The sequence below is a fragment of the Diadema antillarum genome, unplaced genomic scaffold (genome assembly GCF_040938485.1).
Source record: "Diadema antillarum isolate AM-2024a unplaced genomic scaffold, OU_Dant_1.0 seq00000778_RagTag, whole genome shotgun sequence".
Lineage (NCBI taxonomy): Eukaryota > Metazoa > Echinodermata > Echinoidea > Diadematoida > Diadematidae > Diadema > Diadema antillarum.
The window spans coordinates 1368868-1385427 of NW_027271666.1; the positions used below are offsets into that span (position 1 = coordinate 1368868).

The 16560-nt window shown below is 39.2% G+C and overlaps 1 protein-coding gene across 3 annotated transcripts in view; it reads right to left on the reverse strand.

Moving 5' to 3' along the window:
* Positions 1-16560, reverse strand: part of LOC139738974 (uncharacterized) — a 177645-nt gene that overhangs the window by 18312 nt on the left and 142773 nt on the right. For all 3 annotated transcript variants that reach the window (XM_071649591.1, XM_071649594.1, XM_071649593.1), the window contains exons 5-7: positions 11411-11595; positions 10681-10842; positions 5607-5777 (exon numbers count right to left, since the gene is read on the reverse strand). In XM_071649591.1, the coding sequence (XP_071505692.1) occupies positions 5607-5777; positions 10681-10842; positions 11411-11595 (518 nt within the window). The remainder of the gene's footprint in view (positions 1-5606; positions 5778-10680; positions 10843-11410; positions 11596-16560) is intronic.

Genomic DNA, 16560 nt, shown 5'->3' on the forward strand with positions numbered 1-16560 from the left:
TGCAAGGTCGCAGATATGATTGCAAAAATAATCGCAAGCTTGCAGATAAGTTTGCAAGACCATATGAAAGCTGTGCAAGCTTATGACAAGCTTGCGGTGAGACAACTAACAGCTCTGCAAGCTGGCCGTAAGCTTGCAAGTAATGCAGAAATCTCCGCAAGCTTACCACAAGCTTGCAGGCCATTATCAGAATTTCTGTGAGCTTGTCGCAAGCTTGCAGGTTGTTAAAGAATTAAAACTCCTCAAGCTTACTTAAGCTTGTGAACTGTGATCAAAATCTGTGCATGCTTGCTGCAAGCTTGCGGGTTAGAACTTCGCAAGCATGCAAAATGCAGTCAAAATCTTCGTGAGCTTGTCCCAAGCTAAAGCTTGTGGGTAAATTGTTAGAGCAAATTCTGCAACCTTACCGCAAGCTTACTGCAACTGTATGGCCACAATCAAAATCTTTGCAAGCTTGTCGCAAGCTTGTCGCAAGCTTGTCGCAAGCTTATAGGTTAATTGATAGAGAAAATTGCCTGGTGCCCTCTCAGTTACAAAAAAGAAAGTTACTTTGTTCACTCTGAAATTCAAAATGGCGGTTTGACTGTTTCTGTGTGCAGCTTAGATTTAAGGACAATAATTCTGTTAAAGGTATGAAATTGATTAATACTATTATAACTAACTGCATGCATTAACATGCTGAATAACTTCACCATATTTTCATTCCCCATAAACCTCAATAATCTACACATTTTAACAAAGTAATCATAGTAACTTCCCCTAAATGTGCAATACAGTCCCACCCATTGTAATTTGTGTGTGTATTAACAGGTATTTTTATTGTTACATATAACTCAATACTGGTACATTCTGCATACCTCTTTTTTTTTTAATAGTAAAATAAATGAATGTATAACAGATTTGAGTGTATTATTTATACTTCATCCTTTTTTTTTATGTTTCACTTTTGTGCAAATTTCAATTAAATTTCCTAATTGTATCCCCCGAACAGAGTTCGGAGGATACTATGGATTTGGCCTTGTTGCACCGCTGCGTCCGCTGCATCCGCGTCCGCCACAGAGATTTTCTTGTGAGAGCGCTCTACTGGCTGCAGTTCTTCGTAGATCATCTTCAAATTTGGCATGAAGGTGTATTATGGTACAACGAAGATGTCTGTTGTTTCTGGTGATGGCGCCCTCGCTTGTTCTGTCTTTATACATGAAAATAAGGTCAATTTAACAGGGTCTGCTTGTGTGTGCAACGTACGCTGGCCTTGTTTCTTGACCGATTTTTTTTTTCAAATTTGGTAGGCCTATGTATTAATGTATCATAGTCAAATCTATACACCTACGTGTATACCTATTGATAATGCTGCCCTCACTGTTCCACCTTTTACAGGGTCAAAGGTCACCCTGATCATGTCAAAATTTGCAAATGTGCTTATATATGCAATAACTTGATTGTTACTCAACGGATTTTATTCAGACTTGCTAAGGAGGTGTATGGGTGGTCATTCTACATGAAGGACACAACAGTTTGTGGTGATGGCGCCCTCAGTGTTCCGACTTGGATGCCATGTCACATTTCTTGTGTGTGCTCTATTAGCCACATTTCTTATTAGATTTTCTTCAAATTTGGCAAAAAGGTGCATCATAGTGAAATCAAGGTGCCTATTGTTTTTGGTGGTGGTGCCCTCGCTTGTTCCGTCTTTATACATGAAAAGGTAAATTCAACAGGGTCTGCTTGTGTGTGTGATGCTGGCCTTGTTTCTCGACCGATTTTTTTTCAAATTTGGTATGTAAAGGTATCATAGTCAAATCTATACACCTATACCTACAGTGTATTGATAATGCTGCCCTCACTGTTCTAGCTTTTACAGGTTCAAAGGTCACCCTGACCATGTCAAAATTTGCAAAAATGCTTAAATATTTATGCAATGACTTGATCGTTACTCACTGGATTTTACTCAGACTTGCTATTTTAAAGGAGGTGCGGGTGGTCAATCTACATTGTACATGAAGGACACATAACAGTTTGTGCTGACAGCGCCTTCAGTGTTCCGACTTGGAGGCCATGTCACATATCTTGTATATGCTCTATTCCTAAGCTATTTAGAAGCGACATTTCTTGTCAGATTTTATTCAGGCTTGCTATGGAGGTTTTGTGGGGGGTTATTCTAGGTACCAGTAACAAAAGTTTTCATTGACAGCGTCCTCATTGTTCCAACTTTTAAGGATATGTCATATTTCTTGTATGTGCTGTATGGTACTACATGTAACCTCAATTCTTATGGGATTTAATTATTCAGACTTGCTAAGGATCGGTAAACGAATGATCATTGTACATGTACATGTAGGACACAACAGCTTGTGGTGGTGGTGCCCTCAGTGCTCCAACTTTGATGCCAGTCACATTTCTTGTGCATGCTCTATCAGCCACATCTCTTCTTGAATTTTGTTCAAACTTACTATTGAGGTTTATGGGGAGTTATTCTAGGTAACAAAAATGTTCATTGCCAGTGCTCTCATTGTTCAAACTTTTATAGGATGACATGTTATATTCCTTGTATGTGCTATATACCAGCCTCATTTCTCGTCAGATTTTATTGTATCCTGCGACAGTTGCCATATTATACAGCATTCTGGCCTAAAGTAATCCAGATGGGGAATGGGAGATTGGTTCAGGGGATACAATGTATGTGAAGAGTTGTTCGCAAAAACCGATAAGTCCATATTTACCAAATGGAGATATTTGCGATTAAAGGTCAAGAAAAATAAAGAGAATAATAAGGAAATTTTTGCTTCTTTTGACCGTAACTTCAAAAATGTACCTTTATATGTAAGGACCAATATATCATTTTAAGGGTATAATTTGTACTTTATAACAGAAACCGTACTTCAAAATCTTCAAAAATGGACTTATCGGTTTTTGCGAACAAACTCTTCAAGTGCTCGAACGGGTCTCCTGTGCGAGCGCTCTATAGTAATCAAATTTCTTAATTTCTTTAAAAAACTAAGCTTGCAAAGGCTTGCGACAAGCTTAGCAGCAAGCATTCCGCGAACTGGTGGCATAGCACACAAGGTTGCAAACTCCCTGCAAGCTTGCAGGTCAGCTAGCCCTGCAAGGTTGCCAGAAGTCAATACACAAGGCTGCAAATTTGCAGGTCAGCTACCAGTAGCCCTGCAAGGTTGCGGCAAGCTAATATGCAAGGTTTCAAACTTTGTGCCAGCTTGCAGGTCAGCTAGCCCTGGAAGGTTGCAGCAAGCTAGCATGTTAGGTTGCGGCTGCTCATTTGAATATTTGGAACCCTGCAAGCTTGCCGCAAGCTTGCCACAGACTGGCCCGCAAGCTTGCAGCGAGCTAGCCAGCAAGCTTGCGGCAAGCTAAAAACTTTGTGCAAGCTTGCAGGTATGTGAGCTAGCCCTGCAAGGTTGCAGCAAGCTAGTATGCAAATTTGCAGCAGCTCATTTAAATATTTGGAACCCTGCAAGCTTGCTGCAAGCTTGCTGCAAGCTTGCTGCAAGCTTGCCACAGGCTGGCCCACAAGCTTGCAGTGAGCTGGCCGGCAAGCTTGCGGCAAGCTAAAAACTTTGTGCAAGCTTGCAGGTATGTGAGCTAGCCCTGCAAGGTTGCAGCAAGCTAGTATGCAAATTTTCGGCAGCTCATTTAAATATTTGGAACCCTGCAAGCTTGCTGCAAGCTTGCCGCAAGCTTGCCAAGATCTGGCCCGCAAGCTTGTGGCAAGCTAATCCGCAAGCTTGCGGCAAGCTTGCGAGGCATGCTTTACAGATTTGTATAAGGGTGGTGCTAAGCTTGAATGAACATCGCGGAGGTCGCTAGGAGCATGCCTTCTATTGTCAAGCGGTGAAAACTGTCTCACCTCCCCTTGATCATGTTAGCGTCAGAAGGAAAACTTTGAAGGCGTTTTTCTCGAAACGCTGATTTCCTCAACCACTTGACATATGCTAATAAAATCATTGATATCTTTGCAACCGAGTACTTTTATGAGTTGTGCTATATATGAAGTTAAAGTAGAAGAGTAAGGGAATGATGTCATGCAATTTTCAGAAATTTCTCCTCCCCCGACTTTCGGATCCTTTTGTTGTAGCGGGTCACATATACATTGTGCTCGTTAAAGTGTGTCCCCTTCTAAACTCCTTCTCTTCTTTATTCTAATTTTATTTGAGACTGAAACTGGAACAGCATTAAACAAACAAACGGAAACATTTTTTTTTTTCTATCAAGGTTGACTCCTTTTGATTACAATCATCATTATAACAAGCTTTGAAGTGGATGGACAGCACCTACGTGACAATCATCACATACATAATTCTAGTATCTCATCTCATGACTGAGACATTTTTCTAGTTTTGTCATATTTTCCTTTTAGAAGATAAGAGATGAGAGAGCTTGGGGGAAGGATGGGGGCACAAATATAAAGGGGTGATAAATTTTGGGTGAGATTGTCTTATAAAGCCAGTTCGTAATTAGCTCAGCATGTATACAATGTACATTGCTACAAATTACTTTAATTTCTTTTTTTCTCAGTTGGTTTGATAGGCACTTCACTTGTTTTAAAAGTGGCATAATGCATAGGCTTGCACGACTTAAGTTTGTAGAATTCATGTTCTTAAAAGTAAAGAATGAACTCGTGTTTAGACCAGAATAGTCCATCAACTGACATTCTAGCAGGTATCCATTTCATTGCCTTGTATTGAATGCAATAACAACCTTAGTTTTTCTTTTGATATTGCCAAATACAAGGCTTGCTGTCAGGTGGATGCGCTGACAACACACCATTTCGATAAGAATCACATGAATAATCATCACATCACAGATGCATATCTCAGTGAATTAACTCACCAAAATGCCGGCTGGTACAAATTAACTTTTTCCGCTGAAGTGCAAAATGAAATTACGAACTGGTCTATTCCCATGGACCCAAATTCTCAAAGCTGGAATAACTAATCCGCGGAATAGTTATTCCGGGGAATAAGTTATTCCACCTTTGAGAATAGATTCCGGGGAATAAATCGCGACATTTTACGTCACGAGGGCCTGATTTGCATAAAAGGCGTGATAAATCGGCGGAATAAGCGGTGTAATAAAGTTATTCCACCTTTGAGAATTCGGGCCATGGGGTCTTGTTTTTCTTTTCTTTTATGATTCAGAGGAAATATCCAAGGAAGAAAACAATAATTATTGGAAGCAAAGTGACTCCAAATATGTCATGTGGATTCAGTAAATGCCCACATATTTTAGTAGTAAACATTTCTGATAAAGCTTTCAAAAGAAAAATTGGACTACAAACTAAAGAGACTTGAATTTTATTTTATGAAAAATACAGATTCCTTTAATTGTTTGCAAAATATATTAATCGTAAATATAATTCCTTATTATTTCTGAAAGAAGTATGACAGGTGCTCTGCAATTATGCTATTAAAAAAAGAGTAAAATTAAGCTGAATTTTCTACATACAGTCAAACCTGCCTTTAATAGCAACCACCTGTCTATAGCAACCACCTGCTGTGTACAGCCACTATAAACATCTTTCCCAAATCTTGATGAATCTCAACAAACAATGTGAACACAGGAAGGGCAGGAGGGGACCATGTGTCTGGACTTACCGGTCTGGGGAACGGCGCCTCGTTGCACAGCTTCAGAAGGTTCTCCACGGCTGTCATCGATGACTTCCGTCGGTTCTCGATCTCGTCCAGGAGTTGGTTGTAGATTGGATAGCAGCCGATGGGGCTCATGACACATACTACCTCGGGGAGCCTGGGCCCATCACCAGGGGGCTAGATTGGGGTGGGGAAATAGAAGGTAATAGAAGGTGACATAGGGGTATACATAACTTCAAATACACTATTTGGTTAAATTTACATTTCCTGTAGGTATGTGAATATCAGACTGTACCTTTTTGTTTCATAGCCGTAGTGATTTATCCCCCCCCCCCCATCCGATATACGTATATGAAACAACACAAACAAACAAACATACAAACAGCTCAAACAAACAAAACAACAACAAACAAAATCCTAAATCAATCCTGGGTTGAGGAGTTTCTACAAAGCTCGTAGTCTAAAATTATTCACACAATAGCATAAAAAATGGTTAGAATAACTGTGTACCTTTCATAACCCTCAAAGCACCACTGCATCAAAAAACCCTTTGTGTAATGTACTGAAATGTTTCCTAGTTCACTTATGACACAGTTCATTAATATACAAATGATGCACAGGATAGAGTGCGTTAGTGGAGATGTAGCGTACTCGAGGGTATTTACAATTGTGAAACATGCATGAGGCGAAGCCAAGTGCATGTTGCACTACATTGTAAATACCCGAGAGTGAGCTGCATCTCCACTAACGCCACGAAATAATCCTGTACATCATTTGTTTTATAAAATGGGTCCAAAACTAACAGCATTTTTCACGCACTTTTGTGGATCAAGATGTCCGAAGATGTTCGTCCCAAACATTTACGCACGTCGCACTCGGAAATCCCGCACATATAAGTACTGTACGTATAAGAGTATACGTACGCCACACATGTTATGCACACAAGAAAGGCCGGCCGGCAGCCCGAACTAGAAGTTGTTTACAGGATTGACAGCGCGTATAGTAGCGCGCGACGCACTTGTAACAACTGATTGAGTGCGCACTGCTAGTGCAAACATTGTGACGTCGGCCGTGGATGTTAGTGAGAAATTAATACAAGCACACGTGACTCATTTCAGCGCTTCCAATTGGCTACATTCTTGAACCCATTTTATAATACATATTATGATTTTCCTTCTATTATTTTTCTGTTATTTTTACAAGCTCATTTACAGGGAGTAATGTGGGAGTAATGTTCACTATTCCTAGGGATAGTCACTCCAAAACACACAAATTCTGTTTAACTTGATATCAATTTTTGTTATAGTCTGAAAAAGAAATATAGGGTTTGGTAATTCGAATGTTTATGGTGTTATTCCAGAGGTTCAATCTTCCGAAAATTCAACAGTCCAAAAATGAAATAAGTTTCATTATTTGGAAGGTTTGTCAATCCAGAATTGAAATAAGATTCGTTAACTCTGAAGGTTCATTCATCCAAAAATGAAATACAATTTGTTATTCTGAAAGTTTGATAGTCCAAAAATGTAATAAGGTTCTGACTAATAAACTTTACGAATAACAATCCTTTAGACTAACAAATTTTTGGAATAATGAACTGTAACCATGTTGTGCACAGAAACTTTGCATCACACTTCCTCACTCGCCCACTGAAACTTTCCTCCCTCTAGGGAGGTAACCAGGCAATGGCTGCACATGATATCATACACAAGCATATCTTGCTCTAAAGCAGCCAGATTAAAGGCATGCAGTAAAACTTAAGGCCAAGTATTATAAATGTAAGTACTGTAAATCCAGAAATTTTTGCAGTACAGTAATTTTTGCATATTTTACGTTACTGTTTGGTTTATGAATTCTAAAATCAGTGCAAATATCTTAGTCCCTATTTTCTCTGCACGTTTTGAACGGGTGCACAATTACGCATTGCGATTCGAGGAACATGAGATTACATTTTGGAGCTGCTCAGTGCAAAAATTAATTGCATAAAAATACTGATAAGTACAGTTCTACAGAGCAATAATCACTGCTCATACTCAGAACCACCTCAGTCCCAAACTGAGTTGTGATCACTGGCCTACTGCAGAAAAATAAGATGATAATGATGAAAATTATACAAAAAATGACAAGAAAAAATAAATATAATAGGCCCTATATTAAAATTAAAGATAACAACATATTTTTATGTATAAATAACAGACAAAATATGTAATGGATATATGATGCAACATTAATACAAACACAAAAAGACTGATAGATAAACACCTACATTCATATGTCCCATAAGTGCATGATACAAGTAATGAATTGAATAAAAAAGAAAATCTCTTGCTTATACATAATATGTAAACGGAAAGGCTTTTCACAGAAACCAACTGTGGTGATACCATACATTTTAGTTGTTGTTGTTGTTGGTGTTGTTGTTGTGAAACTTCTCAAAACTTTGAAGAAGTTTCAAAGTCCAAACACCCTCATGAATTTGTGCCCAGAGGCAGTCATTGTATTAATCATTCTCAAGGAAGTGGGGGCTCAAGTAGGGGGCAAAAAGAAGAGGGTCAGTATTGGAAAAAAAGACCAAAGGAAAGAAAGTTTGGAACAAAAATAGGTCAATGCCAAGTGTGAGACAATATCTTGCTGATCTAGCTGCACAATGATTCATAACTTTCTTCAAGAAGTGCAAGAAAGGAAGGGATGGAAACAAAGCCTGCTTTCAACTTTTATCATGACACAAAATAATGATTCATACACAAGACAAATATCTTTCTCATTCTGTTGCGGTTCGTGATCTCCTTTAAAGGGAACCGACTGACAGATATTGTGTTGAATTGACCTTCATTTGCTGCCCAGCAAAGGTACATTTGAAAACCACAGCTAGCACTGGACTGCTAGAATAGAACTGCCTGTGGGCAGATATGTGCATCAAAGCATATTATAGTACAAATCCTATGCAAAGACCAGAACGTTGACCTAAAGAAATCTCTTAACTGCTCGGAAGTCTTTTCTTCTTGCTATCACAGAGTCTGTTGTGAGGGTGTTTTCTCAGGCATTGTGGGTATCCTCGGATGCATGGTACAGTTGCTCACCAAAAACAGCAAAGTAGTCACAAACAAGGGAAACAGAAAGGAACTTACATGTTTACCAGAATGAATACCTTAATTTGTTTTTACCGTGAATGCCTTATGTGAATGTTCTCTGTAGGGAAGTGTGCATGACAATAGAATGTTGCACAACAAATATTCACTGCTAGATGCCCCATCAGACAAATCTAAGCATACATTATTTGGGTCCTCCCATTCCGTGTAACTTTTCACTATGGGTAACCACTCATAACAGCTTAAAGGGTCACCCTGGGTAACCTTCTATAGGGAAACATGCATGAGATTTATAGAAAGTGTCATGAAAAATGAAAATCTACAACATTCCTCTCTGAAATATACCAGCTTCAGCTTTCTGCTTTCAGCTATCACACTTTTACAAGGACAACACAGTGAAAGCTCGAGTAAGTAAACAAGGACTTCCTTTAATATCAAGTAACCCTGAAAAAAAAAAATCCTCTACCAAAGCAAATATCGCACCTGTCAGCAAAAATCCCCCCACTAGCTAAATTGTAGTCGCCTTGCAAAACTTGTCCACGAATGACTCATTCTTGGATCTATGAAATGGTTAGTTTACACCTGCTGGATACTTCAGTGAAATATTCACTTTTTTTTTTCTAAATCAGAAGCTATTTCATATCATCAGACAATAGGGTGGGCAAGGTTAGCTGTCAATCAGAACAAATGTGGAGACTAACAAAGCACTATTGTGTTCCCTTGCACTGAGTATGAGTAACTACAGCACTGCTGTTAGTGTCTGATGTCAATTGTACCTTGATACCGTCTTGATCTAACTTTGAATTGAATTCGATATGAATTTGAACTGAATTTGAATTGAATTTGAGTTGAATTAGAATTGAATTTGAACTGAATTTGAATTGAATTTGAGTTGAATTAGAATTGAATATGAATTGAATATGAATATAGATTTGATTTTAAATTGAATTTGGCTTTAATTTCAATTGGATTTGAACTGAATTTAAGTTGAATTTTAACTGAACTGGAATTCAATTTGAATTTAATTGTATTGATTTGATTTGATTTATGAGTCAATAAAGGAAGCAAAAGGATGCTCATAAGCAAGCAACCACGGAACTGACCACTATAAGTCTCCTTGAGAAAGAGCCTTGCCGATGGACACAACTGTCACAGCCAGGGGACTCGAACCAGGGACCTTGTGATCAATGGTCTGTGGTCTAAACCACTGAGCCACTAGAACTCCTGAAGAAATGAATGCCTACTGTTTGTAAATCTCCGAATAATTTCAGACTAACGGTTTTGCTGAAAAATATTGTTAAAGTTCTCTTTTTCTATCTCTGCAATTCCATACATCTTAATATTTACATTTGAATGTACAGGCACCGGTACTAAGATCTAAGCATTGATTTCTGCGTCTGACAGTCTGACCAATATTTCAGAAATTAGATTAACTGACATATCATTTTGACATGTTCAAAAATAACATCACACACCACATCCATCATATCATGATTCTTGTATCAGAGGCTTGTAGGGTACATTTGTCTAATAGAATATTATTATTCTATTTTCTGTCCTTTTTCAATCTTTTATTTTCATGCACCTTTAGTTGGTACAAAATCAAATTTCTGCACTCAATCTACAACCTATTCACTTCTTGAGTAAATTTAAGAAAAAGAAATGAAAAGGAAATGGACAAGAATGAGATGAAGAAGGAAAAAAAGGAAGAGAAGAATGAAGTAAGGAAGGAGAGGGGAAAGAGGAAGAGGAGACAAAGAAAACAACAATAAAAGAGAAGAAGAAGGAGGAGAAGGAGGAGGAGGAGAAGAAGGAGGAGGAGGAGGAGGAGAAGGAGGAGGAGGAGGAGGAGGAGGAGGAGGAAGAGGAGGAGGAGGAGGAGGAGGATGGAGGAGAAGGAGGAGGAGGAGGAGAGAGAAGAAGAAGAAGAAGAAGAAGAAGAAGAGGGAGAAGAAGAAGACGAGGAAGGAGGAGGAGGAGGAGGATCAACATACCAGGAAGCGTCTGTTGTAACCATAGAGACGGGAGCCGTCAGAGCTGGTGAGTACGAAGCAGAAGCTCTCACTGTTGTACTGGTCCACCGGTGCCCACTTGAAGGCGTCTGGGAAGCAGAACTGGGGAATGGCTCTCAGTTTGTCTGTTTGACTGTCGCTGACCTGCAGTGGGCCAATGATTAGTGAAAGACCAGGATTTTAGAACAAGTGGGCATGGCAATTTGGTGTTGTTGTTGTTGCTTTTTTTTCAAACGGGTGTTAACCATCTTATACTTCCCATTTAAGGGGGTGTGCACATGCATGAAAACAACACATTACATTTAGTGGGTAGTTTCATGGTACTATACCATCATGTATTCCTTCTTGGATGTTGAAATGGTCCTAAAAAGACTATACCTAATCTTGGCACGTTGGCAAACATGTTCTCAGACAATACTCACCAGAATGGAACCCACCCATCACTTCACCCGTTGAGGACAGGCTGGTTTTGCTACAACATGCATTTCCCATAAACGCCTGCCTGAGTATACTTGGGACTCATCCTCAAATCACAGAGACCTTGACAGAAAATAACATGTTATATCTCATGAAACACAGTGCATGATGTTACAAAATGCTTGACTTGTTGTTTTTAGCTAGAATGACTCTTTGTTTTCCCTAAGATCATTTGGATGTTTAAAAAATGGGGGCAAACTCTTTATTGAATATGTTAAATAATAATAATTCTTACCTCATACGGAAACCGCCTCATCTCGTACGGCTCGTATCTTCTCGTCTCTTCATTCATTTGTAGCGACACGATGACGGCGTATTCATAGAGCTTGGAGTACTGGGATGTCAGCCTGGGCTGCATCGTGCAGTAGACGGACGATCGTAGCCGCATGGCGCGTACTTGTGTCAGCCGCTTTTTGAGAACTGTAGCAAGAAAAAGGAGATTGAAGCGATTGATCAAATGTCACAGCATCATACTAATCAGACAGGAAGACATCTGCTACTCCTAGAATTAATGATGATAAATGAAGACACACACTCAGATACCTCTGTGAATAAAATTTCATTTGTAATTCAAATTTCTAAAAAATTGTATAGCAGGTGTATTAAAACATCTCACAAGTGGTCCATTCAGAGCCCAGGCACACAGTTCCCAGTGGGGTGTAAAGACACTCCCTCATGATTCCCAGGCAACAGCCCTTGGTAAAAAAAAAATATATATATATATACATTATATATATCTTTTTCATGAGCTTTACATATCAACAGTTTGTTCTGGACCTATTTCAATGCCACAACCAGCTCAGAAAGTGAAACAAAAGATAACATCTTTCAATTCCTAATCCCCTCACACACAGGCACAGAAACGTGCTGAAAAAAAGAGGAATAGGACAGTTAAACAATCTGATGAGATGAGAAAGGAAGAATAAGACAAGGCATTGTAGAGAAAAAAAAAACACCAAGGAAAAGATGATAAAGCAAAGGAGAATATGAGGATGATGGTGCTGAAATGAAACAAAGGAGAATATGGTTATGATAATGCTGGAAAAAAGAAAGGAGCAAAGCTAACTTTAGAAAAAAAAAAGTTGATAAAAGATTAGAGAAGAATTCAGGCAATGAAATATGCTATGTCACGGCTGATCTATACACATACTGCATCCAGCATAATCTGATATGCTGAAGATGAGGTAAGGTGGGGTAGGGATGAATGTAATTACTGTCAAACGAAAGGAGCATTGTCACTTTCATTAAATGTAAGCAAAAGTGTCATCACGCCAGAACATCTTCACAATTTTGCTGACCATGGGGAGACAACAAGGCATGCGGGACGATGCGTGCAGCGACTGACGTCAAAGGGTGCTCCCGCTGCCCACCCCATTTCCTCCGCAAGGATACCATACCACAGGGAGTGACGTCATAGAAGGGAGAAACGATGAAAATAACAGGAAATTACGACTGGCTGTTTGCAGACTCTAGAATTGAGTCTCAGCCGAAGCTGACCAAATCATGGCCAACAGAATTCACTCATTAGCGATACTCACAGAAACAATAACTCATACGGAATGTTTGGATCTCAAATTCAGTTTTTTAACAAACTGAAACAAACTCTTGTCAGCTTCTATATATAGAAAAATTATGCAGTCACATATCCTGTCCCGTTGTGATGTGTAAGATTTGCTGCAAAGTGAGACCATGATACTACATAAGCTCCTTATTCTAATCATCCATGTCAATTCATGGTTTAGGCAATTGAACCCTTAAGGGCGGTGAGTTGGCTCAGTCCCTAGCGCGTCTGCCTCACGATCACGCGGCCCAGGTTCGAACCCAAGTCTGGATTGAGCAATGTTGTGTGTCAGCATACCGTCCCCTCTAGCAAGAGGCAAAACACTCTGTCCCTCAGATAGGACATAAAATGGAGGTCCCGTGTATGAGAGAGTAACAACTCATGCACGTAAAAGATCCCGCTTCATTTATTAATCGCAAAGAGCAGGGTGTTTAACCCGGTGAAGTGTGGTCCCATCTCACATCCAACTGGACCCCATGGAAGACCAGCTTAACGTAGCTGAATAATGGGATATCCAGCCATCTTCTCAGATGGAAATGAACAAACAAACAAACAAGTGCACTAAGCTAAACTTGCTATTCCTTTCCTGCCGGCATTCTGTAATCCTGCAAACTCAACCTAGTTGTAGAGTTAGCAAGCCTACTCGGGTGTAGCAATGTGCCTCAGTCTTACAGAAAGGCCAACGTGACACAATAGGAATCAGATAATCTCTTACAAGTTGACAATAGTTCAGAGACACCTTTGTCAATGAGTAAACAAAGAACACTGGAATGCATACCAATAAGTGAATGAGGCAAAGATACTGTTTAAAATTTGGGAGCGGTGATTTGAAAAGTGTTCGAGATAGCATATCACATTTGTTGCATGCATAGGTCTGTTGTATCCCAACACATCCTTTATATTAAACTTTTGCAATAAAACCTAAAATGAAAGAAGATAAATCACTCTTTTTTTTCTCAATAAATTGTAAGTGTAGATGGTTCATGATTATTCTAGAAACAAATTCATTATAAATATTGTTCACATTTTGTATATTCAACAATACTTTACATCGATCACACTGATTAACATTTTTACATTGTTTCCATCCCCAACTCACATTTTAGGACTATTTTAAAACACTAATAAAGCTGGGTTTTTGTTTCATCTGCAAATGGGGAATAAATCCATCATTGCAAGGCATTCAAATTTACCCCAAAGTCTCAGTACTGGTGGTACTATAAAGCAGCTCACACTTGTCAAAGAAACTTTTGATGTAGATCACATTACATGCAGCAAACAAAACTGCAGTTCTACAGATTGTACCATCGATAGGATTTAACTCTTTCAATTCCAAATGGTGACATGCTTATAAACAATGTCAATGGGATCTATCAACCCGTTGAGGACAGACTGATTTCGCTACAACACGCATTTCCCATAGACCCTTGCCTGAGTATACTCAGGAGTTGTCCTTAAAGGACAAGTTCACCTTCATAAACATAAGGATTGAGAAAATGCAACAATATTAGTAGAACACATCAGTGAAAGTTTGAGGAAAATTGGACAATCGATGCAAAAGTTATGATTTTTTTAAATTTTTGTGTTGGAACCGCTGGATGAGGAGACTACTACAGCTTGTGAGTCATATGCGTACAACAGTATAAAGAAAATATAAAAGAAAATTCAACATATTTTCACTTTTTTCGCATAATAAAAGAGCAATTGACTTGCCTCTTTCTAAAGGCAGGGGGAATAATATTACCCATAATATTTATCGGTAACGAGTCAGGGGAATGTGTACTTTTTTCAAAAGATGGAATTTTGTGAAATTCTCTTTATATTTTCCTTATATTGTTGTACGCATGTGACATCTAAGTTATTCATACACTGCAGTAGTCTTCTCATCCAGCGGGTACTGCACAAAAACTTCAAAAATTCATAACTTTTGAACGGATTGTCTGATTTTCCTCAAACTTTCAATGATGTGTTCTACTAATATTGCTACATTCTCTCAATCCTTATGTTTATGAAGGTGAACTTGTCCTTTAATGGGTTAAAGTCTGCAGGTACTATGGGGGTTAATTTCCAAACTCAAATTGGAGTTACATTGCAGTTCTAGTGTTATTTATAATAGCTCTTGTACACATGACATTGTTGCCATGAAGCCTCTGTTGTCTTTGCCTCAATAGATTAATTCGTAATGCCACTTTGCACATTACAGCAGAAAAGGTCATTTGTACCAACAGACACTTTTTAACCTGTTGAGTATACTCAGGCAGTTGTCTATGGGAAATGCATGTTGTAGCAAAATCAGTCCGTCCTAAACGGTTGAAGTCACTGAGAAAGTATCCGTGATGTGATGATTATTCATGTGATCTTATGATCCTTTGAAATGGATGCCTATTGAAATGTCAATTGATGGACTATTCTGGTCACCTGGTCTAAACGCAAGTTTATTTTTTCTTCGAAATAAATTCTATACATTGTATAATTCTACAGATTCCAAAGCAAACTCAAGAAGAAGAAAAAATCGGCTTCAAGAGATTAATTTACAAAGCGGGTTTCATCATCTAAAATACCTTCAGATCAGGAAAAGCACAGAAATATCTTAGGCACGACGGACATCCACTCGTTGGTATTCCAGAATGCGTTCGGAATACCTTTTATCTCAGTAGCATGCACTCGAGAATGCGCGCATTCTATACCCATTCCGGCCGTCGCCTGGGAATGCTCAGCTTAACAGGGCCTAGAAATAAGCCGGGCATTCCGGAATGAAACTGAGAATGCATCAACAATAAGGGTGACTTTGTCTGATCTCTCTATTGTCTGTTAAAACCTAACGGTAACACTACCAACAGGATTAATTTGCCAGGGTTCACAGCCTTTGTCTTCTAGAATGCATTCGATCAGCCCCACGCTTTCACCAATGAGGTGCATTTTGTATACGTACATGCCGCTACTAGCTCACCGAATTATGTCAAAGAGAATTATGCTACTACTCATTAATCCACTTTTGTCAAAAGGAAGAAAGGCAGCACATGCACACATAAGTCCACAGCAATCCTGTCAATTAAAACATGGAATATAATACACAACAAAAAATATGATGATACTCACGAAATCCTGGCATTCTACGACCAGTCTACGCACAGACCAAAACACTCAATGACATCCTGGATCAGCATTTCAGGAATCCCATAGAAAGCACTATCTATATCAGTGGTGATTTCTATGACATCACTTTCCACTATTTCCATGGTGATTTGACAAAAGTATTAATGAAAAACAAAGTGATGTCACTATTCACGGTTTCATATACCTCACGTCAGAACCAAGCCTTGTTTTGAAGTCCAGTCAAAACATCGCGGGCGTCAACAATCTGACATAGCACAACGTTTTTTAGTACTCCGATGGGAACAGTACACTCGTCCTTGTACAAATGAGACTAGTCAATTAAAGCCTTTGGAGAGAGTGAAATAATTAAACCCTCCCTCATCCCCTGCACCCCAACCTCTTCCCCTTTCCCCTTTCCCCTTTCCCCTTCCCCCCATAAGAAAGGTCAATGAGGATCCTGCCATACCTACGCACCACCAGCACACATGTCAAGTGGTAGTCCGTTATCATATCACTAGCAGTACCGTCCTGTAATTGAGAGAAGGGGGTTCCAACAACACTGTGCTAATAATATTCAAGAGCTGCACCGCACACGAAATCTGTGTGTCCTGTTCTTTCTCACTAATCCCTTTACGTGGATGCCTGTGGCAAAACCTATTAATGGGGAACTGCTAATTGGTTTAAAGTTGACGCTAATTAGTGGGTCAAGTTAAAGGCCGCATTGATGC